This window comes from Grus americana, chromosome 1, assembly GCF_028858705.1.
Source record: "Grus americana isolate bGruAme1 chromosome 1, bGruAme1.mat, whole genome shotgun sequence".
NCBI classification, from domain to species: Eukaryota; Metazoa; Chordata; class Aves; order Gruiformes; family Gruidae; genus Grus; species Grus americana.
The window spans coordinates 160,673,373-160,698,850 of NC_072852.1; the positions used below are offsets into that span (position 1 = coordinate 160,673,373).

Sequence of the window (25,478 nt, forward strand, 5' to 3'; positions counted from 1 at the left end):
TTCTTTATTCTCCCCCCACAAAAAGCTATTCCTTATTAACAGAACTACCTTAACACAATTTGTATTTCTTACAATGTATGGAATGTGCTAACTGCTGCCTTTGAGAATATGGGGCTGGCAGGAAGTACTTGGATCACTGTCAAATATTGATTTTTTTAAATTTTTTTTTAAATCAATGTGTCTGCATGTTGTTATGGTGTATTTAGGTTAGAAATGTAATGAGAAGCATACTGAGATGTATTAACTAGCCAGATGTTAGGGAAAAATGCTAATAAATATATTTCTTCTGAATGTCTCATTATAACATGCAAGTATTTCCTTGAGATAAGTTAATTTGCATGGAGGTACAACTGTAGCTGACATCATTAATCTGTTTATTTCCTCTCTTCATGTTTCACTTAAGTCCTTTTAATTTAGTTTGTTTTAACTCCATTGCAACGATTTTGAGTTTGTAAGTTCACTCTTTCATCCAGTTTTGCAATTTGGTAAGTAAATAAGTAAATACATCACAATGCTTTCAGTTTAGCAGAAATATAAAACTAACAAGCAATCTCTGACAGGGTGAGTGATACTCTTATGGTGTGGGTTGGGACAGTTATTTTTTGCCAATTCCTTGCCTTTAAAAGTAGTTTAAAAAATTTAACACGTCTCAGTGTCAGTTAAAGATACCTATCTACTTGTGTGACAGATACCAGTACAGTATGTGGAGTAAAATCTTGTAGTGACAAATTCAATCAGTAGAGGTGTGATTCACTATAAACCCAAGAAATTTGTGTGTTTTAAACTTCATTCTGTATTTTTGTTTTAGATGTGAATGTTGATCTGCACTAGACAGTCAGTTGTATTCTTTTTTTTCTTCCTTTTTAATGATATTGACTATTTACAATCAAGGACTAGATAAAGTCAGTTTCTGGCAGGTGGGAATTGACTGATCACTTTGCATGCGAGGAAGAAAGGAAAAAGTAAAGACAGCCTTCAGCTCCCTTGTGGTTTGCCTGAACTGATAATAGCATGCTGATAACATATAGATTTGATTGAAGTAGGTTTATATAACATGTCAGCTTTATCCATAGCAGCAGTGATTTAAGAATTTTCCCCTCATATTTTGAGGTTTTTATTTTGAAGTTTTTTGTTTTAAAGACTAAAAAGCACATATAGGTCAAGCAAAGAAATGTTTGCCAGTACGAACTCTGTGCTAAGCATTCTGGGAGAGTGCTTTCTTGCAGCAGATGAGGATTCTTTGTGGCTGGCAGCAGAAACTGCAGCAGTATCTTTGCAGTTTCCTTTCATCTTTGATTATGTTCTAAGGACTTCTGAAATACAGGAGCTCTTTCCCTGACCCTCTGGAATATCTTTTCATCTCTGTCGCGGAGTATAGCACATGCTGAAAGCCTCCTATCTTCTACAGTTGAGGTATCCTTTGCTTTTCATCACCCTCTGATTTTTTTGCCTTCTGCGGCTGGATTTTTGGCAGCATTTGGCTTAAGCAAATAGGATTGCATTTCAGTAGCTGATGGTTTCTAGTCAAGGAACATACTAAATGTCGGACCCAATGAAGATTGTACAAAGAAATATTTCTGTGAAGCACAGGAAAATTATTCAAGTCGAGCAAAGGAAGAAGACATTCTGCAAATGCAATCAGGGTTGCTAGAAATGCAAAATTCAACAGATTTGGAATGGGTTGCACTACAAGTGTGGTTCTGTTTAAAGGCATTCGTACAGTTTTTGAGAGAAACTGTGGTTATATTTGCAAGCAGCAAGGGGAAAACAATGCCCTTGAATACACAGCATTCAGCTTGCCAAATGAAGATTCAGGAATATTGATTCATTCATCCCTGGTAAATACAAACTTGTTTCATTAATAATTTTATCTGCTAATTGAAAGCTAAACTAAAACCAGGATATATATCATGTTTATTTAACATCTGCTAGGTACAGACATGAGTATATGTTGTCCTGATATTGTAGGATGTTAGTGCATGTGTGTGACATGTAATACATGTGTGCATGCAGCTGTAATGTTAAAGCTCAGATTCATATTTGGTTTATCATTTAGATTGGTATTGATAGCGCTGAAGAATTTGAACTCCATAAACGGTATTGTTATAGAAGATTGTCTGCTGTTAGATCTTTTTAAACATACTCTTGGAATGTATTTGGCACTTCAATTGAAGAACAACAGATGATTACGTTATTTGGAAAAACTAAGGAATGCATTGTTGCGAGAACAGCAACCCAGAATTTAAGTGGGTTTTTTTTCAGATGGATTTGAGTACATTTTTTTTTCTCTGAGTCTGTTCTATTCCTGTTGAACTTACTGAAAGAGATACAAGAGCATTCTAGAAGAAAAAAAAATATTAAAGGAAGCAGTAACTATTTTCTGAACCTGCTTTACTTTGCTCTCAAAGGCTTTTTTAGGTCTTGCCTGATGCAAAGAAAACAGGCTTTAAAGTGAAACTGTCTTCTTTGTACCCCCCCAGGTTAATGACGCATTTGTGTGTCAGATGTATTGCTTTTAGGCTTGAGGGGGTGGAATTGCAATAGCTAATGTGCACCACTTGCTTCAAAATTGGGCTAGTTAAGGATTTAAATATTTATTTTAAATAATTTGGGGTTACTTGTTAATTGCTTTGTCACTGGCTAGGTAGTTGGAATAAGAGGGGTGTGGTACACTGAAATAACTGGATGGATTTTGACAAGCTTGTAGTGCCTGCTGGCGTACCCACGCTGTGTGATTGCAGTTATAGAAAGCCTTTAGAAATTTCACAAAGCTTTGTTGTCTTTATGCTGTTCAGGTCCTTTCTTGCTGAACTCAAATAGAAGAAAAAAAGGGGGGGTGTATGTGCATGTATGATCTGTATGTGTGTATATACATGCCTGTGTGTATATATATATATGCCTGCACACATATATATGTATATTTTTATATACGTGGATACACACACAAGCTTCCAGGAAAGAACACAGAATAATCTGAACTGTCTTCAGATGCTTAACATAACTTACAGTATGTATATTACTCTTCATGATAGTATTGCATTTTATAAATTCTTAATATGGTTTGATATTAAAAATAAAATGGCTTCCTCTAGGTATTAGAAGCCTTTTTACACTGTTAGCCATTTTTAAGTTAGCCTTATACAGATTGTTATTAGACATTGGTTAAACTCTGGACAATGGATACTTTCAATAACTTTTGTACTCCATTGAATTTAAGACCTAGCACCTTTACTGGCCTTAAATTCTATGTGTAGTTAGATAAGTGAATTAAGAAATACCTTTTTTTAAGTGTAATATGCATTAATGTAACTTGGAGGTTGCAGTGAAAATTTTTTGTAGTGTTTTTTTTTTCCTTCTTTTGTTTCATGTGATAGTGTTACAGCAAGAATTTTTCTTTAATTTAGTCCTACAGAATTGGTTTGCAAACTGGCAAGATTAAGCGCAAAATATTCTTGGTCTGCTGTTTACAACTAAAGTTCCACATCTGTAACTTAGGGATGTCTTGTGGGTTTTGTCTTGTGGGTTTTTTTGTGTTTTTTTTAACTCCAAAATTTCTAGATGCTTTTAAATAATGATACTGGGTTGTGGTTTGGTGGTTTGTTTTTTTTTTAATTTTCCTCTGTGACTTTGTCAGCTAGGTTTAACTGGAAGTAGTTGATCAAGATACGTTTCTTCCTGAGATAAATACCTGAAGGTTAGTATGGAAGAGTGTGCGGAATTAGGGGGTCAGAATGACTTCCTCCTCGCTGTACTGGACTAGTGTAGTCCATAAGGATGAAAGTCAGAATTTTACAAGGGGCGGGGGGGGGAAAGGACGACTTCATTAAAAGGTCATGCTCTTGATAATCAGAGCTGGCACTGGCGCCTGAGATGCTGCCTGAGGCTGGGGAGCAGTTGCTACTGACTTAGCCCTGCAGAGTGGAAAGCAGGATTCAGTGAAGAGTGGGAAGAGGAGGAAAGATACTGCAGTCCTGGCAACAGTGACAAGTGTTTTTATGAAACTCATCTAAGTATATACATGGAACTCTTAAATTACATAATTTTTGTACTCTTTGCTATAAAAGCTAATTTGGCCAGCTCTTCTTCCTCTGAAGGGGTGGCTTTCAGGAGGAGAAATTACCTTGATTCTCACTGAGCAGCTGTGCGAGGAGGTGAAGACTACAGGGATCCCCTTCTCTGAAGGGAAGCTGTATGGCTAAGACCAAAAGAGAGCGGCAGTGTGTCACTTCTGTGTTTTATTTTGGTGGTTGTTGCAACAGATGCAAGTGTGGGTGTATGACTTCACCTGTTTGTCTGTGCTGTAACACATATTCGAGCTGCAACTTCTCACCTCCTGCCTTTTTTTGGCTGTACCTGCTATCTGGTCTGTTTAGCTATTTTGTATCAAATATCTCCTGATACAGAACTGTTGTCAAAACACCAGTGAATTTCAGGGAGTCCTTTACTTTAAAACCACATTGATTCTCTTGCAAAACCAGTGTTGAAAATTTGTGAAAATTTCTTGTGAACAGAAAGCTCTTTGGAAGTAGTTCTCCTTGAAGGAAAAATCTCCTGTTCTCTGAAGAAATAAGGAGGCAGGAGGAGTTGATTTTAGCATACATTTTTCTTATGTACCCTGTAAGCCAGAGGTCAGGGGGCTATATCTAAAGTCTAATTAAATATAATTAAAGTTTTATCTTAAGCAGATCTGCTCTTTTGATTGCTTGAAGGTAAGATAAAATGAAGCCTGGGTAAGAATGTCTTCTCAGGAGTTCAGTTTATTTCTGTCCATCTGATGTCATTCAAACTTGCAATGAAAATGATACATCTTAACTTTGGGAACATTTCTAGCCTGTCACATACACTTTATCTTGCTAAAACACAGGATCTTGTAGGGTCTTTAGGTCCACATGGATTAAAAAAAAATAAATCAATATTTTAGTAAAAGATTATAAATTTAGTTTGAGATGCTATTAAAAGTTGCATCAAAATTAATGAAAAGACATTTTCCCCAAATGTCCTGCAGATATTGAGAAAACATCTTAATTTGCTTAATTTTGTAGTAAGTTGAAGGATACAGTTTCAAAACATTAGCTTGTATGCTTGATTTACATTACTTTTGTTTTTCCTATGATTTTTAAAAATCCATTCTCAGCGTGATATTACATGTTATTTCTACTGTGTTGCAGTATCTTAGGAGGATTTTTTCATGGCCTTTATTTTTATATTCAAATTCCATTTTTTTTTTAATCATTGTATAACCAATGACTATGTAAGAGTGAAGTGTTACTGTATGGTTTAAGGCCTAAACAGCTGTTTCTGATGGTAAACAAAAATGGAAAATGAGCAAGGGAGAATGATGCAGTAGGTAATAAAACTAAACATTTTAAAAGTTTGAGTTTTCCTAATAAGGCCCTTGAAGTATTCACTGAAGGAAGAGGCTAGGTGAGAGTGCTAGCAATGCCAATGGAGGAGCTAGAAAATTCTGAAGTGAGACAGACTTGGCTGAAAGACGTTAACATTTTTTCTTTATTTTTGTCTGAAAATTGCAGAAAGCAACTGTCTTTTTTCCATGCTTGAAATGTCTTCTACTCAGTTTGTTTCTAATGGTCTATTCAACACTGCTATTTCTCCTCTGAAGCTTTAGAACCTTGTAATTTGGTAAACCTACTTGATGTAGTTTAGTAGCTGTAGTATGTGCAAGATGTGGCCTAATAATTTTAAGTAGTGTTTTAATGTATTAAGTCAGTGGAAAATATCCTTAATTTGAATAACTGTTACTTAATATATGCTTACACAACTTCTGAGAAGAAATGCAGGACACTTTGAAATAGTGTATGTCCAGCTTTTAATAGGATAGATATAGGTATCTGCTGGAAACAGAATCACTAACCTTGTATTTTAGTAACTGCAGTTTCTTAGTCCATGTCACCTGCTGACTTGACAGCAATGTCATCATTGGGTGTTATTGAGTTTTTTGTGCAAGCGCTTTTTCTGTGCTGCTCATGAGTCATTTGGTTTATTAATAAACTGTGGCATCTTTAAGATATACCAAAGTCTGTGCATGTGGGAAGATTAATGACAGCAGTGAGCTATGTCATTCTGGAAAGAGCTCTACAGTAGACATTCAAGTTGCAAATATTTTGATTTCAGAATAATATTAAATTATGTGTATGATTTTTCAAAAAAGACTTTCCTTGATTTAACATGTGATGTGTTAAAATAAACCTTAAAATGTTCATTTATTAAAAGGCGTTATATTAAGGCCTGTTCTTGCTGTCTGAGTTAAATTAACATCGACTTGTTTATTTAAAGTAGAAAAGTTTAGCAGAAATATATGAAGGAGAGAGTTCTAAGGAAGTAATTCTGCTGAGTAAGTGGAAGTTGTTTTTTTAATGTGCTTAAACAGCTTATGCAGCAATTCTTTAATGGTGTGCAGATAATTTGTATGGCTTAGGCAGAAATTTCACTCTCGTAACTTGCTTCAACTTGTAACTGTATTACAAGTGGCTTTTATTCATCAACAACTGGAGCAATTAGACCTCATTAAGCCTCTTAATAAGGAAGAAACAGACAAATATGAGTACAGCATCTAACTGTTGCATAGATTTTCATGGGTCACTTGAATGAGAGCACTTTTATCTCCTTTCATCTTACTGCTTTGCGTGAATAAAAACCTAGTGTCTTATGTGCTGGCTTGTAGTTTTGGCTAAATCTCCTGATGGTTTCTGTAGACTTTTTTTTGGTTTGGCCTTTCATTAGACTCCTTTGGGAAGAATGCTTGAATGTCTTATTTCTGGTATCTCTCTGCCCTCTCAGCAGGGGAAATTGCAGCACAAATTCACCAAATGTGTAGTTACTGTAGCAAATATATTTCTTTGAAAGATGTACCTGAGAGGATCATCAGACATAGGTTGGCAGGCACTCAGTGTGCTGGCATGCAAATGTAAGATTAAACATTGTATCTTCAGGAAAAATTAAGACTGAGGATGAAATCTGAGGATAGTTGGTCAAGCCAATATGCATAAGCCATTGTTCATCCATGACAAGATAGGTTGGACTAGCACAGGAAGATATCCGACCCCCAAAATATGGCATTTGGCTGCATCCAGGTAGAAAAATTGTTCCCTTTGAATGTAGCAGCAGGGGATATCGAGGGAGCTGGATGTCCTGCTTTCCAAGCAAGCAAGATGTCTGGAGCTAAAAAAACCCCAAAACCACAAACAAAAAAACAAAACAAAAAACCCCCCCAAACCCAACCGAAAACACAAACCAAACTATCAAACAAGTAACTTTAAAGCCTTATATGATCTTGAGGAATGTGAAGACTTCTGTAGTGGAGAAGCTGTGTGGATGCTGCTTTCAAGACCAGTCTAGACTTAGTGAACACACAGAAAGGAGTTGACTTCTCTGCTCTTACTTCCTGATTAATACTTCCTTCCACCTGCATTAGGAACAGCCTGAAATGCTCATTTGAATCATCTACAGATGGGAGGTATCCTATTCTGTCATGAAATTAAATGCAATTAAAGTAAAGCTGTGAGCCAACTGCTAACTCTTGCAATGTTCTTATTTCTTAGAACTCTACAGTGTGAAGTTTGAGACAGGTTTGTATTTCAGTTTAGAGGCAAATCAAGATGTGCTCTTACTTCAGCCCAAGGGCAGAGGTGAATTAACAATCTCAAGGAGCAAATTGCTTCTGGAAAAAGGAAGACCCCTACCTCAGGCTTGCTTGGCACAGAACTGCTTCAGCTTGAGAGAGCTTCAGACTTGGGATTTTGACTCGTTTTTTGCCTTTACTTTGGTGTCTGTGCTGTCTTATTAGTTTCTGATAATTGTAAGGTACTGTCCAGGTAGGAAAAAACCCATCTTTAGCCTAATACTGTTCTCACAGTCAGTCTGCTTGTACATGTCCTGTCTGTAAGGAGGTATGTCAGAACAATAGTTAAATGCTTTAGCAGAAGTGCGATTTTAATCTTGAAGTCTCCTGTCCTGACTAAATTCTACTGATCTTTTTCTTCCTTCCTGCCCTGCCCTGCCCGGGACCATAAGGAAGTCAGGTTTTCCCTGAAAACAGAAAGATGTCTACTGAGATGGTATGAAACAAATCAGTCACCAGTGAGTCCAGCAAATGCACCTTAAATTGATACTTCATAAGTAACAGTATGCAAAAGTGTGACATGGACAAGACTGAAGTTAATCTATATTTTGCTTAGTTTTGCTGTGATTTTAAACCTATTTTAGTTTGTATTTGTCACAGAGTAAGAGTGTCCAAACTAAGGTACTGTGTCTTATTTGACAGATAGTAACGTCTAGCTGAGGGATATTAATGAGGTATGCCATGTTGGTGTTAACAACTTTAGCCAAATTCTTATTCCATAAAATAAAAAGCTTTAAAAAAACACATTGTACAGAATAATTATGGACCCAATAGAGGCACTGACTGGGAGAATCCTTTAACTTTGTTGCCACTAAAACAGGCAGATCAGGTTTTTTCTTCCTGCTTCTTGAGTTGTAATAGACCTGTATGTTGGGGTTATCTTTTTTCATCAGTGCAACCTACTTACGATAGAGACCTCTTCCATGTGGTATCTCAGCATCTTTGTCCTGTCCAGGCTACTTTACTCTCTCCCTAAAATTAATGTTTTGAGAGTAATTTTAACTATAATACAAAATTTGAGATTTGCATGATTCATTTTAATGTAAAGAGATGCCCCTCCAAAGAAGGATTGTGATTCTACCTATTCCAGAATGAGTTTAATTCTTGCTTTACCAAGGAAAGTCAGTGAAACGGGAGTATTTAGGTATAATATTGACAACTTGAAAAGTTACCTAGTATGCAGCACGTTCATATTTGTGTGTTATGCTTCTCTTCTCTCTCTCCTTTCTCTTCTCTCTCTGTTTTTTTTTCTCGTGCATATCTGTTGGTCACTTATGAAACCCAGCAGTATGAAGATATGTACAGCTGCAACACTGAATCTTCCACTGATGTGTGAAATGTTATGCCTTTAATACAGCTGCAAGGCAGGCTGCCAAGTGTGGGAGGGCAGTGCTAGCATATCTCTTGCTAATACAGATGAGAGCAAGAAGTATTGGCTTTTAATGATGCTTGTCATTCTGCTAAAGTGGGTCCATGTTTTCATATGAGCTACTGCCTGAAAAACCTAGCCCAAACCAAAACCCAACCAACCAAAAAAAAACCCCAACAAAACAAAGCATCGAAATCTTTCAAGTCATCTGTCCTCCTCATTTTTGAAAGTTATTTAATAGAGGATGCTGTAAGTTGCCAGGGAATTTAAAGAGCCACAAAAGAGTAGAGAACAGATGTAGGGTTTTGGTAAATGATGTTATCAAATCCTTCTGTTTTCACACATACAGGACATGCAAACCTACAGCAGGATTATTCCTTCCTCCGAGTTGCCACAGGTTAAGCAATAGTTCTTTCCCTAGAACAGCCAATAGAGACAAGTTTGACGGCTGTAATTATAGCTGGTAGATTTAGTGAACGCTGATATTGGCCACTCAACAGGTTTAGTGATCTTGATGCAGACTGTAAGTGGGACTTGGAACAAAAGAAATGCCATTAAAGAAAACTACTCAGGTTTTAGCCTCTTCCTACAGTGAGGCCGGGTAGTCATCCTTTCTTCCATCAAAGGGAATTCTCATATGCTGCCTGTTCCCCTGCTATCACTCTTGATATGTGCATTAGGAAAGCAAGATCTTGGAGTGAAAAGTGATTTGAAGGAGTAAGAGGGTGGATGTGGGGAACTTGTCTTTTGGGCAGCAAATTTGCTGGATGAATCACTGATGTATGCTGGGAATACTGAGAACTGTTTTACCTATGTAATTACATAGGTGTTTCCTTAAGGGTATAAGATGCAAGAAGAGAGCTAGCTATTGGAAGTAATATAAAAAGTACTGTTAAAAGTACCATGGGAAGTCCTTCAAGCCACTGTGTTTATTAAAAAAATGAAATGCGTTGTTTCCATAATCATCTGAGTTATTATGCAGATAGGTCTCTATTTAGCTAGTAATTTCCTGCAATTTTGGGAGCCATGTTGGAAATGCAATCAAATAACTTTTGTACAGTGACATTTTTATGTACATGCATTGTTTTCCTGGATTTTCTGCTGATCCTCATTCAGGTAACTGCCCGATACAACAAATTGAGTAGTGCGTGTATATGTATTTTTTTTCAATTGTAGTTAAATAGTTTTAAACTACATGTCATGTAACAAATTTTCAGCATGTCAAAGTCCTGTCATTCATCTTTCACTTTTTGAGTCATAATGTGTTATTGGTAAATTTTTTTTAATATACTTTTTTAATAAAGTAACTTGTCTTTTGACTGCGTGGTGCCTGGGTAAGAAGCGTATCTCTTTTTTTTTTTCCTAAGTATTTTTTGTGAATTAAATTATCAAGATAATCACTAAGTCCTCAACAGAAAATAAATACAGGAAATGCACATCAATTTAGCAGTTAAGGTCTATTTCAGGATATAGCTCCGGATGTACTGCTTCACACTTTTGTTGCTGTTAAATAAAAGAACCTCCTCTAATGGTATATGTGTGTTAATGAAATGAAAGCTAGAAATTACATTAACCATTCAGTAGGGGGGAAAAAACCTTCTGTATTTTTAAACTGATGTTATAAAAATGCTGGCTTGTTGGCTTTCTTTTTGTCCTTCATGTTTCCAGAAGAATAGGGAGAATGATGAGGAAAGTAAGTCACATTTATACTAAACTGAAGTAATCCAGATGCTTTCAAGAGAATACCTGACCAGGATAAAACAATGTTGTAGTTGAAAAGTAGAATCATTTGCTAAATTAACCAGAATAAATACTATTTAAAGTGCATAATATTTTTAAGTCTTTATTAGTGTAAGCATTTGCAAGTGCCTTGTGCTTAATAAGGTTGTGCATTTCTGATTGCAGTTAAGTATAATTGCAGCACATCTCAATGAAACAAATTCCTGTTTGGCAGCTGCATCCTCAAGTAATGGTATAATTTAGTCTAAGCTGTTCTGTATACTTCCGTTTTCTGCAAACAAAAGGGGCTGGTGCAAAATAAAAGTGTAACTAAATGTTCTTGAACTATTGTCTACCTTGATTTACACAGGAAGATCTGGTTTTGTAAATTTGACTAAACTGCTAGTTTCCTCCTTAACTCTTAAAGTAGCTTTATAGAGTGGTGTTTTCTGGAGTTCGGTGTCTAAATATTAGAGAGACTGCCTAAAAAGTGAATGCATTGAACTTCTTTTTCCTAGAGAAGACGACAGGCATAGTAAATCGTTATTGTCTTGACTAATAGTTTTTTGTGGTTTAACCCCAGCTGGCAACTAAGCCCCACACAGCCACTTGCACACTGTCCCCCAGTGGGATGGAGCAGAAAATTGGAAAAGTAAAAGTGAGAAGACTCGGTGGGTTGAGATAAAGACAGTTTAATAGCTAAAGGAAAAGCCATGCATGCAAGCAAAGCAAGACAAGGAATTCGTTCACCACTTCCCATGTGTGGGCAAGGTGTACAGCCATCTCCAGGAAAGCAGGGCTCTGTCACGCATAATGGTCACTTGGGAAGACAAATGCCATCACCCTGAATGTCCCCTCCTTTCCTCCTTCTCCCAGCTTTATGTGCTGAGCATGATGTCATATGGTATGGGATATCCCTTTGGTCAGTTGGGGTCAGCTGTCCCGACTGTGTCCCCTCCCAACTCCTTGTGCACCCCCAGCCTCCTCGCTGCTGGGGTGGTGTGAGAAGCAGCAAAGGCCTTGGCTCTGTGTAAGCACTGCTCAGCAGTAATGAAAACATCCCTGAGTTATCAACACTGTTTTCAGCATATTAGTTACTATGAGGAAAATTAAGTCTATCCCAGCCAAAACCAGCACATAGTTAATTTTATTATTTCTTTCAGTTCACTCATTAGAAATATGCTTGCATTGTGGATGGGATGGGGAAACTCTTGGTCAGACACAATTTCACGATTGCAGTAAGCTGAAATAGGAATATCTTATGCAGGTGTGAGAGCAGAGAGAAGGGGAAGGGAGAGGGATATTAACATTTTGTTAGGTCTGAAGAGTAAGAAACCTGAAGTTGTGCCTTCTTAAAAATGCTAGCAACGAAAGAGGATATTTGAGCTTCCCCATAACTCGATCTGCTTTCTGCAGATTAAGGTGACTTTCTCTTGTATTAGAGAATAGATAAAAATTCATGTCAAGTTAAATTTAGTATGTCAGTTATATTGAAGTGAGATAATTATCTGTCCAAAGAAGTGGAGCAGGGTTGAGAACTGAATGAAGGTGGTGGCTTAGTTTCCACAGCTGTCTGGTTGCTCTAGTGGACAGGGAGTCTAAAATAGGGATGTGCTTCTCTAGGGAGTTGAAGTTTCTCTCAGATGTATTTTTGTACAGCCACTGGGGTTTGTGCACTTAGAGGTTGCAACTCATTAGTGTTAAAAAGAAACAAAGGGAAAACCAAAATACCCCTCTCCAAACCTGGAGAAAACTCAGAAAACTCCCCATCACAGTTCACTTTAAGTAGGAATTTAGCATACAATTATATTCTAAAACTGCTGTATGGAGGAGCTGGGTTAGTCAAACCTTCCAAATTACCAAAAATGTCAACTAGGTTGCATACAAAATTGCTTTGCATTATACTAAAGAATTGTACAGAAATGATCCTGATAAAAAAATGCTGCCTTTTGTTTTGCGAGTGTGTGTATGCTGAACAGTGTAAGTAGCAATACAGCAGGAGAGAAGATTGGATTACAAAAGCAAAGTTGAAGCATGACTTGAGTTGATGTTGCAGTTAAGGAATGGAAGATACTAACCACCAAGCCCTGTGTAGCCTCGAATCATGAGGCCAAGAGACACTTCTGAAAACTGTTCACAACACTGGGGAGATATGCACCCCACCCCCTGTCCCCCAGTGTTTGTACTGTTAGCAAAAAGGAAATCCTATGGAAGCCAAAGGCAGCGAGGGATGCCTGGCTGGTCTTCATGGCTGGAGAACTGAGGTTCTCTCAGGCGACTTCACTCAAGATGTGTGAAGATTATGTTATGTTGTCTTCTCAATGTTTTTTTTGAGGATGATCAGTGATGGATGTCTACAATGCTGGAGGGCTCTGAGGAGGGAGGAATGAGCTGAGAGCACTAATAAGGTGCAAGACAGAAGTGAGTTAACTGGATCGAGAGAGGTGAGTGGGAAAGTGCTTAGGAGTTGAAGGTTTTTTTTATTTTTGAGTTAGTATTTTTGTAGAGTATATAAGATTTTTACTGTGAGAACAATTTGATGTTAAGGTAACTTTTTAACATGGATTTAGCACTAAGATTAGAAAGAGCATCTCCACTCTACCCCCCAGAAAAGAGCAATGTATGTTTGGGGCAGCCATCCTGGAGAATGTACTTGGTTAGTGGCTGGTTGTTGATAGTACCCAAGTGAAGTTAATGTTTAAAAAAAAAAAAAAGTAACACTTAGGGTTTTATCCTTCTAAAGAGGCCTAGTTGTCAATAAGTGCTAATTTTTTACAATAAAAATACTTATAAAATCAAGGCTTCAATATTTTAAAGTACTGTAAAAGACTTGGACTGTTTTACATAGTCATTTTAGAGATGTACATTCTCTTTTGTATTTGACTCATAACCTTAAGGCATTAAAATGGATCCACTTTTTTTTTTTTTTCCAGAGGAATACAACATGCTTAGGGGCTGGCCTTTGTCTGTCATGCATTCCCATCGTGACAGATTTAGCAAACTGCAGCTGAGAAGTTAGACTAGTTTGTACTTTGTGCTGCTTGTGCCATGGAAAAAGCTATTGTTTTCACTGGGTCACTGGCATGTTGATTACTTTGATGCCAAAAAGCATATGGTTTTGCTGCTGTTTGTATTTTAAATCAAAGAATGCAGGCAAGAACAACCAGAAATCCTAAGAAAGAGCTTATTATAGCCTCTCCACAGCAGTGCAAGGATGCAGGTCCTTGTGAAGTAGAAGTGGAGGGTCCTGTGGTAGTGCTGGTAAGAATTCTTTAAATGAGCTATCTTTTTCCTTTAATAATTTCAGTGCTGTCTGCTAGTGAAAAACTGGTTAATCTGATGCTAATGAGAAGTTCCAGCGTTCTTACTTGTGAAGAAGGTGTGTTTGAGATTTGGGCTTCATTCTTTGTGTGTTGTCTGCCTTTTAATTAATTTTTGCTGTTCAGGTTTACCAAATCTTTGTTTGTCTCTGAGTGTGGATTTGGTTTTCATGCTAGCTGCTTTTCAGTGTCTGTTCTGTCTAGCGTATTTGTACATCTCTTTGAACCTAGCATGAAAACTACTTACACTTAAAAATCTATTCTAGCACCTCTATTTTTTTCAACTGTCCGGCATATCTTTCAAATAAAATATATTTGAACACTCTAAAGACTGTGTGTGTAAGGGTTAAATGTTACTTAAATGTTCTAAGAACTGTCTGAATAATTCAGGTGTACTTCTGTTAAAGGATCTATTTTGCAATGCCTTCAATGCACATTATTTATGAATTGAAAGTTTTAAAGTAGCTTCCTGTGAGGGAAAAGGGAATATTTCTGTATGTGGGGGAGGTAATCAAGTAAGAGCATTTTTTTTTTTATATCACTACACACTTAGTTCTGTTGGAATCTTAATAGTACAGCAAGAGAACATAATAAGCAAGCTGTAATGAATCCACCAACTCTCTCCAGCTAGGACAATAAACCTTTTCAAGTAACAGAGGAGGATTGTTAAACTAATAATTTATATATCAGTAGAAAGAAGTACTTTGATAGTTCTTACTAAAATTCCAATTTTACTTAGTAATATCTCATACTTAATTGCTGAATTAAAGGATGATGGTCTCCTCTTTGCCTGGCTGTGGTTGAAGTTAGTGGGAGCTGTGAATCTCAAATTATGTCTCCCCCCCTTTATTTGAGTTCCGCATTACGCATTTAAGAATTGAACTAAAACATCTTGGTTCTCTATACTTAGTTATACACGTCTGTAACTTTATGGGAATTGTTACTCTATATAAATGGAAGCTTACATGTGTGTTAGACAAATTTCCTTTACACTGTTTTCTTTAGTTTCATTCTGTTCAGAGCAGTTGTTAGTAAAACGTGTTTTTTTGTATGGGTGTGTTCTGATTTCTGGTCCAGATTTTCATCAGTACAATATGAGCTAATCTTGTGTGTGCTTTCCTGCCTTTGGAATGTTTAACTTTATTTAGAACTGTTTTTATTCCCCCGTGAATACTCAGAGAGGATATTAGTGTTTCTGCAGATACTTAGAGCATTGCAGTTGGTCAGCAAGCATATGTGCTTACTTTTTTTTTTTTAAAAAAAAAGGTATAAAGCATTACTGTGTTTACTTTTAACCATTTATGAAGTACATCCTTATAATTTTCCAGGTACTAATTAATTTAATGGTTAATGTACCTCCAATGTTTGCCTTGCATTTTTTCATTTTCAGATGAAGTGGATGCATTCAAAACAAAGGTCAATATTTCAAGGGAAGAATAGTTAGGTTCCACATAGGTCACATAAAAAAAAAAGTCTTTGCTGTCATTTCAGTTGCTATTTTGGTCTCAATCCATATATAGACAAGCGTATATATGGCATATAATTATAGATGGTATAATATCCCTTTTTACTCCTGCTTTTGTCTAGTTTATTGAGAAAACTAGATGAAAAGGTGCAAGGACACTTTGCACTAAGTGGACTGCGAGGCACAAAGTAAAAAGTAGGGCGCTATGTTTCATTTAACACCAACATTTCGGTCCATTTTTATTTCGTTGGGTTGTGATGTTGCAGTAGACTTTTACTGCCACAGTGTAAGTAGATATTTTTGCACTGGTACAAGGTGCAGTAAGGTAATAAGTAAGACTGGTAACGTTGCTAGTTGGTGTAACAAAATGTGAACAGCAGAACTTCTTGTATGGATTAGAAACCTTAAATTGTATTAGATAGAAATCTTCAAAACTATTTGGAACAGGAGGCTTCTGGTTTACTCTAGCAATACTTCTCACCAACTGTTGCTTAAGACGTTTTTTCAGGTGTGGAGGCATTCCATTTGTATGGGCAATTATGACGTGATTTACCTAGCACTGGAGTTTTTTGAGTAATCCTTATAAAGATGAGACAGAATCAGCAGTCAGGACTGCAAAGCAGCAACAACTTTTTGGTATATTAATTTAATTTTTTTAAATGTAGTTAACAGTCTGCTAGAGTACTGAGGGAATATTTGTCTGTAAGCATCCCATGTGATGTTGAAACAATGTTATTTGATTGCGCACTGTGCCTGAATTAACTTTTCCTGATTAGGTGGGTAGGTTGACAAAAGAAGTCATCTGCTGTTTTCAGTGCCAGTTTGTTAGTACATGTGCTCTCTTGTTTTCCTGTGATTTGAATTAGATTGTGTCATAACTTTTGCTTTTGAGGTTAACAAGCACGAAGAGCCCATGGAAAAAGCATTTAGATTTTTCGGGTGGTGCCTCAAAACCTGACTTCGGATGAACTGTTGTTGTGCTAGCCGTTGTAGAAGTTACCAAATTAGTACACATGCTGTCCAGTTGCATTTTGATAGTCAGAAGTAGTAACTGCTTATCAAATCAGATGATGTTTCTGGGAAGTCGGAACTTCTGGAGGCCATCTTTCTGCTTGGAAACACACTGGCAGTATAAAATGTAAGGCACCTGAGCTCCTCCGTCCACCAGAGCATTGCTCAAGTCTGATTCTAGTGTTAGAAGTTTCTGTGCTGATAAGAGAACTGCACAGGACACAGCATGCTTGCTTTGCACCTGAAGGTAAAGCAAATCATGGAGGAGGCTAGAAATTAAACAGCTGGAACTGCATCCATATTAACAATCTGATGTAAATACTGGCAACACAGGTTTTATCAAAATGTTTGAGCTCTGAAAAGTGTTCTTGTGTTTAAATGGACCTTGACTGTCAATGAAATATTTATTCTAAATAAAAGCACAATGCTTTGTAATTTAGACTGTGTTCACTGAGTTTTGGAAACCCCCACTCTTCTGTTACAGCCACCTGAATACTTGGGTGAACAATAGAACAAGAGTTTTCAGGCTTTCAGGTTAAACTGGAAAAAGAATTATTGTTTTTTAAAGAAACACTGTGCAAAAAAGCTTCTATTACTGTCTATTCTTTGTATGGCTCACTCTGTGTCTGTAGCCCCAGTAAGTACTTCTGGTCTGTTTATGTAAACATGAGAACAGGTCACTTAATACCTTTCATTTTTTCAAGTCCTAGAGACTTAAAAATTTTGAATTTGTCAATGAAAGCATATTGTTGCTTAAATATATGCATAGCAGTAGGGTTTTTTACATAAACCTATAGCAGCTTATTCCTTCCCACTGCCCCAAAGTTTACATCACAAAGTTAACCATACCTAAGAAAGGAGATAGCGAGTAATATAATATTTAAGAATAAGCTCTGGGATACATATTTTTTTGAATGGATTTTTAAGTTGATTAAAAAACACAACCTGGGTAATTTATTTTGAGTTTATTGTGGTTGTGGGACAGTAAGATACAGAGAGCTGTTACCCATGTTTAGTATTAAATTATCTCCTTATTTTGTCCAAAGTAGCTTGCTTCAGAGCAATTTTGAGAAATATCTAACACCATATATTCATCAATTCACATGCTGTGTTGCCTGCTAGTGCTTGTAGCTCCATTCTACTCTTTATGGGAACTTGTTAATTTGCAGGTATATGTGCTAAATATGTTTTTATAAGGTAAATGATGTTTTGTAGCATGAGGTTAACAATATTCAGTGTGCTTAACCTGACCATTCTTTGTTTTGTGAGAAGACAAGAGGAAGATAACATTGATCTCAATTTAAATGTATGAGAAAAAATGCACTGTATTATTTTTTTCCGTAATATATAACGTAGGCAATCATTGAACTCCTGACTTAAAATTCCCTTTATCTGATGGCTTTTCACACTGATTGTCCAAATATATAAACCATATTCTGGCAGATCAAAATGGTTACCATATGAGTGTCATGACTGCTGTTTTGAAATGCTGCTTATTTTGGTAAGTTTCCATACCTATAATACACTGGCAAAAACTGAAGTGGTGTGTTTTATTTTTCTACAAATACAGCATTGGCTAGCTTGAGTGCTGGACCCCATGAAGCCCCTATGCTCTTAGCATTTTCTTAGATTACAGAAATAAAAATATTGCTTGTTGGAGACTAATAGGAAAAGTTAAGCCTTGTTTAAACACTGACTTTGAGTGCTTGTAAACTTGATTTTGCGGTTTTGACTGGGCTGAGTTTTGTCTGTGTCAGCTGGTCCGTAAATCATATTCAACAATACTGTACCTACTCACCGTCTTTTTTACATGAAATAATAGACCGGAAAATCTTTTTTGCTGAAGAAGAGCTTGAGAGAGAATCTGCTTCCTTGTGGTGTTGTAGGTTTGGCTAAATGCCAATGTCACTGTGCTGTTTATTGTTTTCTTTTTTCATATCTGGTTCAAACTGATAAAGCATCCTCTTCCTTTTGAATCTGACAAATGACTAAGAAATAAATGAGTAACAGTTTGGAGAAACCTGGGGAAGCAAATTCTTCATGAATTTTTACAGAACTGAAATTTCTGCAAATCAGGTGCTTTTCTGATTAAATAGGAATACGGTGTGGTTTTCTGGTACCACTAACTACCTCTGTGTTCCATTGACTTAGAGGAGAGGTGTATATTCAGGGCCTCAGCTCCAGAGAGCTTTAGATTCTTTAAAAGCTGCTAATGAGGGAGGATTGTTTTTTAATCTTGTGTTTACGGCATGGAAGCAAAATGTGAGCAAAGCTCATTCTCTTTTATGATTCTTTTTTTAATCAATTTTATGGTTGTGGAGGACCTGTTTTGTGACTATAGGGTAGACACATGCATTTGCAATGAATTGGATGCTTTCTGAAGCTGCAGTATATACATCTTTGGGTTTTGAATTAGCTGTGCTAGATAAGTGATTTTTTTTGTGTGTGTGCCCATGAAATAATTTTAGTTATGCTGTTTTTAAAAGTAATCCTTTTCCTCTGTTTTTGCTGGTAAAATGAGAGGAGCCAGAGCTAGCTTTCTTCCAGTTTTCACCTGTTGCCTTCCCAAGAGAATTAGCAAGAGAATGGACATAGCTCTTCAGCACCAGCAAGAAAAGGATGAAAATGCTGATCATGGGCAGCACCACATAAAAAATCCATTAGCCATTTGAAGTGACAGCTTACCCTTGCTACCAGTTAGTGGAATTGGTGCTGTGATCTATCTTCTTGCTGGTTCAGACAGTAGATGTCCTGATATGTGAACGTGACTGTATTTACCATGTATTTTTTTTTCTTCTTTCCTTTAAAAGGCTTCCCAAATTGCATTTGAAGTAGTCAAAATATGTGGCCTGAATTAAATTACTGTTTTAAGGACACTTTAAAAATTGTGAGCTGCACTGAAGCTGAGTAACAGAATTCAAAAAAGCTTTTGCAACAGCTTTTAATAAGGACAGAGTTTCATGTTGTGTTTAGCAATCTGAATCTTTTCTGCTTCTGAAAGGGTCCCATCAGCTCCCATCTATTGGCACAAGTGGTCATGCAGCCATCTGATCAGCATTTCAGACAGCCGATCTGTCTGAAAGCTTGCTGGTTGGGAGGAACCCTTTAAAGCCAGATCATTCCTAACCTGCCTCAAAATACAACTGTTCACTTGCTGGTATTAATGTGAGAAGGCTCAGGAATGTGTCACGAGAGAGAGAGGGTCCTTCTAGTGTCAGCCCTCCTTTCAACTAATTGAAGCCAAATCTTTAGCTAACAGAAGAGACTGATTGTATACACAACTCAAATGGTCTTTCTCCCCTACTCATTTCTTAGACCCAGTTTAATTTGGAGTATTTATTTTTGTTTTTCCTAAAGGTCAGTCATCCCGCACCACACTCAAATCAACCTGTCACTGCAGCACGTTGCACATCATTTCTCAGGGTAAACTCTCCAGAAGGAATGGTCACGTGCTAAAGGCCAACTTGACCATATGGACTAACTTGACCATAGTACTGTAGTAGTCTCTAAACCTTGTTTTAATGTGAGAGTATACTGCACAAGAGCTCAAGCTCAGTGACAGGTGAGCATCTTGCTTGCCTGGGTAGAGAGAGAGACCTGTTACATTGAAAATGGGAGAAAAATGAGCAAAGGGTGTCTTGCTTTCTGAATGATGTGTTCTATGGTACTTCATTTAAAGAGCAGTAAAGTTTGAGGGGCTCTTCATACTCTGTTATCCCCATCTCACTTGCTTAAGGAAGTAAATTTATACTGGACAGTTATGCCTTGGTGAAGAGCTGGAGAGGGTAGGTGTAGTTACTGGAATTTCTTTGGAATCAGAACTTGTTATGACAATCTGGCACAGTGGGGCTGTTCAACCTGAATTTTTTGTGAAGGGGTAATTTGGTAGAGCCTGCATCTAGGAAATGTGTCAAATAGTTAGGTGAAGAAGGTGCATCTGGCCTTTTGAGTACACCATTTCAGTAGTTTCGGATTCATTGCAGCAGGCTGAATATTCAAAGGCAGACTCAACAGAAGGTGTTCTTGCAACCAAAATATTTTGTGTTTTAGTACATTAGAGAAAATGTAACCTTTTCTTATGCTGTGTTTATGTACTTCTCCTGTACTTTTCTGATCTAAGTCAAAATGGTCCAACCACTTCAGCTACAGATGCGTGCATGACCACAAGCTTAAGCCTTTTCTCATGGACCCTGCTGTTAGTTCTTGGCTTTGTGATAAGCCGTGTTCGTGAATGAGAGGAGAAGATATAGCAGCAGTTGTGGTTCAGGTGCTAAGCCCTCAAAATGTGTTAGGTACAATATAAAGCAAACTGAACAGCTGTTCTCCATCTCTGAGGAGAAAGATGGCAAGCTCACATGTACTGGCCTGTGCTGAGCATGTTGTTAGATGGCTTATGAACTTTTAGTAAATCCTTCCAGTTTAATTGCAAATGGTAGCTATTTTTACTGACAAAGCTACATGTTGTTGATCATTTTTGGATAGATTTATTTTCCAGATCTTGCTTTTTTTCCCCTTTTCAGCTGTTATGCTCTGTTGTGTTCTTGCATTTTTTTTAACAGTAAAACTACCATATGGTAGATATGAGGGAATCCCAAGTAACTTTTGAGTAGCCTGTGGACTGAGCCTGAAAACTTTGGTAACCTTCTCTGACTAAAGCTTTCTTAATTCCTTGGGGGAAAAAAAAAATCATTCACTTTTAGATGAAGAAAAGATCTGTATGGATTCTCAGGAGTATTATTGATATACTAATGATTACAATAGAATATGGAATAGAATGTTTCAGTTGGAAGGGACCTACAACGATCGTCTAGTCCAACTGCCTGACCACTTCAGAGCCGACCAAGTTAAAGCCTGTTGTTAAGGGCATTGTCCAAATGCCTCTTAAGCACTGACAGGCTTGGGGCATTGACCACCTCTCCAGGAAGCCTGTTCCAGGGTTTGACACCTTCCCCCCCTGCGCCCTCCCCCCCGCCCCTTCTCGGTAAAGAAATCCTTCCTAATGTCCAGTCTGAATTTCCCCTGGAGCAACATTGAACTGTTCCCACACATCTTGGCACTGGATCCCAGGGAGAAGAGCTCAGCACCTCCCTCTGCACGTCCCCTCTGCAGGAAGCTGTAGAGAGCAATGAGGTCGCCCCTCAGCCTCCTTTTGTCCAAACTAGACAAACCCAAAGTCCTCAGCTGCTTCTCATAGGACATTCCTTCCAGCCCTTTCACCAGCTTTGTTGCCCTCCTCTGGACACATTCAAGGGCCTTCACCTCCTTCTTAAATTGTGGGGCCCAGAACTGCACACAGTACTCCAGGTGAGGCCGCACTGACACTGAATACAGCAGGACAATCACCTCTCTTGACCAGCTGGTTACACTGTGTTTGATGCCCCCCAGGATGTGGTTTGCCCTCTTGGCTGTCAGGGCACACTGCTGGCTCATGTTGAGCTGCTGCCGACCAGCTTCCCCAGATCCCTTTCTGCAGGGCTGCTCTCCAGCCGCTCCTCTCCCAATTCATACTTGTGCTCCGTCCTAGGTGCAGAATCTGGCATTTGGACTTGTTAAATGACATCCCATTGATGATTGCCCAGTGCTCCAGTCTATCTAGATCCCTCTATAAGGCCTCCTTTCCCTCAAGAGAGTCAACAGCACCTCCCAGTTTGGTATCATCAGCAAACTTGCTGATGGTGCATTCAACTCCTGCATCCAGATCGTTGATAAATATATTGAACGGAACTGGCCCTAGAATTGAACCCTGAGGAACACTGCTGGTGACCAGTCACCAGCAAGATAATAGTCTCATTCACTGGAACCATTTCAGCTTTGCTAGACATAAAAATATTTCTTCTGTGCAGTACAGCTGGAACTTGAAAGCTTCTTAATGTAAGTTTTTAAATATATATATAAAATAAATCTCATCCTATCTGATCAGCTTTAATGATAGCATAAGCTGGCCTTGCTGTTATTCTTATGTTTAATATACCTTACTTTGAAGTTAGTACCACTGATATTAATAAAGGATCAATTGGAAAGTCTCTTGTAATTACCACATTGTAAAAAAAAAAAAAAAGTACACATTTTTAGTCACAGAAAGTGCAAGCTAGATTATAACTCCAGCTTTGCATTAGTTTGTATGCTCTGAAGCAGTGCTGCCTCATTGAGAGCTCTCTCTAAACCTGCTTTGCCATCTGACCACTTAACAGCATACTTGGCAGGGTGAAGGTTTTTCTCTGATTGTGTGCAGCCAGCTGTAATGCCTTGATAGTAGTATAGGGCTCAAATGTTGAGTCAATGCATAGTAACTGCCAAAAGCTACTCATGCAATTAGGAGGAAGTAAATGGCCTATGGGAATTTTCAAAAAACTATAGAGAAGGAGGAATGTCAATTAGCTTACTCCTACTGCAGATTACTACTAGATTGAAATTTGTTTTAATTTTAGCTTTGAATTAAGATTGGTTTAAACCCTGCTAAACCCAGATCAGAGCTTTCTGGGGGATATCAAGCAAATGTAACCACCAACGTAAGAGACTAGTAACTTATTTATAATAATTTTTTGCAATGAAAATACATACATGATTATCCTGATAAGCTCTGACTTAGTGTGTTTTGTGAAATAGTTCTGTTTCTTCCTTCTGAGGAAGGAATGCTTGTCTCTTTCTTGCTAGCATGCTTGTCTTACACATATGGTATAGTGTGACATAAAGTCTGCATCTTGAATATTGTAAGTTTTTGATGTAGATGAAATCTCATTCTGCCAACCTTTTAAAAAGCAACTTCTTAAAATGAGTCAACAATTGTAATTTTTCCTCACTATACCTGAATTTATTTTCCTTTTTTTTTTCCCTAGGCAAAACCAAAGCTCATAGAACCAATAGACTACGAAAATGTCATCGTTCAGAGGAAGACGCAGATTTTGAATGATGCTTTACGTGAGATGCTACTGTTCCCTTATGATGACTTTCAGGTAATTTAATCTTCCCCCCCCCTTTTTTCTTAAAAGACAGATTTTTAGCAGCAGTAGTCATGAGAACTTCCCATTTCTTTGTTTTTTAACTCTCTTTAGCTAAATAAAATAAAATAAAAAATTGCCCTTTATGCTGTTCAATTTATTCTGTCAGGTTACAGAAAAAGAAATAGCAAAATTTCTTCATCTGTTCAGATTATAAAGTCTACTTCTGCAACTCAGCAATTTTACTGCCTTTTGAAATAGGTGATTAGTCATTTTTAGATATTTCTCCCCTTTCTGACATAGGAAAACATGTGGTGTTTGTTCAAAAAAGGCATTTGCTTTTTGTCATGCTTTAATTCGTAAATTGATTTTTTTTTTTCTTTTTTACCCTCCTTAACAGTGAAGAGCATGAACCTGTTCAAATGAAAGCTGTTACTCAGCTGCATGTTACCAGCCAAAATTGGGTTTTGGCAAAATACCCACTGCATAACAGGGCTCTGACTTGATTAAGCCACGCTTTACTGAGATTTGTGATCATCTTGATATATGTCTATAAAACAACCGTGTTTATTAAATGAAGAGTTTATTTCAATACACTTTTTTGAATCTTGTTATAGATCCAGTTAGGATAACCGCCAAACATTTTAGAGACTGGAGTTAGTGTAAATAGTGAGGAAAGTCTCTTACATGTGCCCATAAATGCAGTCAAAATATCTATGTAAATTTGAAAAGTATGCAAATATCTGAACTGTCTGTAGATTAACTACTTCTGGGGACTGTATCATAGTTGAATACCTCAGAATTGTTCTGCAAAAACCTACCTGAAAAGCTGTGCAGTTTTTTCAGCCAAGTAGTTGAAGCTAAGTTTATTTACCATGGGGAAAGTTGGTGATGAGTTGGTGTATTTCTACAGATGGGCATATAAAGTCCTATAAATTACATATGTTGAGTTTTTCACAAATTCTTTCTAGCTTCATGTATTCTCAGCCACATGTGAAAGTTTTGAAGGACTGCAAGTAAGTCTTCCAAAAGGAAGTCGTGCTGCCTATGAACATTACCTAATGATATTAGTGTTCAGATGCTGGACCACTCATGGTGATGCCCTACATCGGGTTTTTATTGGCTTTGGGACTGAAAAGTGTGTGTGGTCTGTATCAGCCAGATCCCCTTCTACAGTGTGGCTCCTCAATATCGCAGATCAAGAGGAATCAAGGACACTTCTGCTAAGCATACTCTTATCTAATTGACTAGTTCAATTACCAGAGGTCATTCTGGTGAACAGCTCTGAATTATCAATGGAGAAGAAACAAACCTATCAAGAATTCCTCAGGCATTTTGTTTGAGCAGTCTGGGGGATGTCTGAAGTGTTTAACTGCTGTTTCAAGTGGCCTCTTCTGCAATTCTTAACCTCAGGCCTATATGACTGAAGCTAGTCCGTAGTTCTCAGTCTGATCCTTTAAAGGGAATGACTTTTGTTTACAAACTGTAATGCCTTTTGTCATCCTTTGTTTGGATTCTGTGGTCAGATTTGCATCAACGCAGTCATTAAAGTGTGTGTTACATCAGACGATTTCCTTCAGGTAGTCACAGGTTTGGAATATAGTCAGATTTCCTGTTTCTTTATCCCTCAGCAGTATAATATCTGAATACATTTTCTGTGTTTCCTTTATATAGTCTTTGGCAGAATCTCATTTTATACTTGATTTATATGCAGATGGGTTTGTACTATCAAAATGTATGCTATCAAACTCTCATTTCCTTTTAGGATTTGCTAGCAGAAACTTACTCCAAATATTTTTTATTGTACACGTGACTGTCCAATACTACTTGCTTTCAACAACACAATGCATTTAAATTTGTCATTCAGTGTATTAAGAAAATATTACTCAGTCTGAGTACAGAAATCCCTCATGTGCTTATTTATTTTTTTGCAAGTTAAACCTTTTAACCCTGTACAGTTTTCTATAATCATATTTACAGTTTTTAAATCATTAGTATTTGAATAGTTGTCAATATC

The 25,478-nt window shown here is 37.4% G+C and overlaps 1 protein-coding gene across 19 annotated transcripts in view; it reads left to right on the plus strand.

Moving 5' to 3' along the window:
• Positions 1 to 25,478, plus strand: part of DOCK9 (dedicator of cytokinesis 9) — a 140,658-nt gene that overhangs the window by 17,823 nt on the left and 97,357 nt on the right. For 7 of the 19 annotated variants that reach the window (XM_054833910.1, XM_054833939.1, XM_054833949.1 and 4 more), the window contains exons 1-2: positions 1,230 to 1,838; positions 23,360 to 23,476. In XM_054833910.1, coding sequence (XP_054689885.1) covers positions 1,677 to 1,838; positions 23,360 to 23,476 — 279 coding nt within the window. In that variant the 5' untranslated portion in view covers positions 1,230 to 1,676. Of the gene's footprint in view, positions 1 to 1,229; positions 1,839 to 13,716; positions 13,989 to 23,359; positions 23,477 to 25,478 lie in introns of those variants that run through there. The other 12 variants (XM_054833918.1, XM_054834076.1, XM_054833976.1 and 9 more) reach the window with 3 other exon arrangements.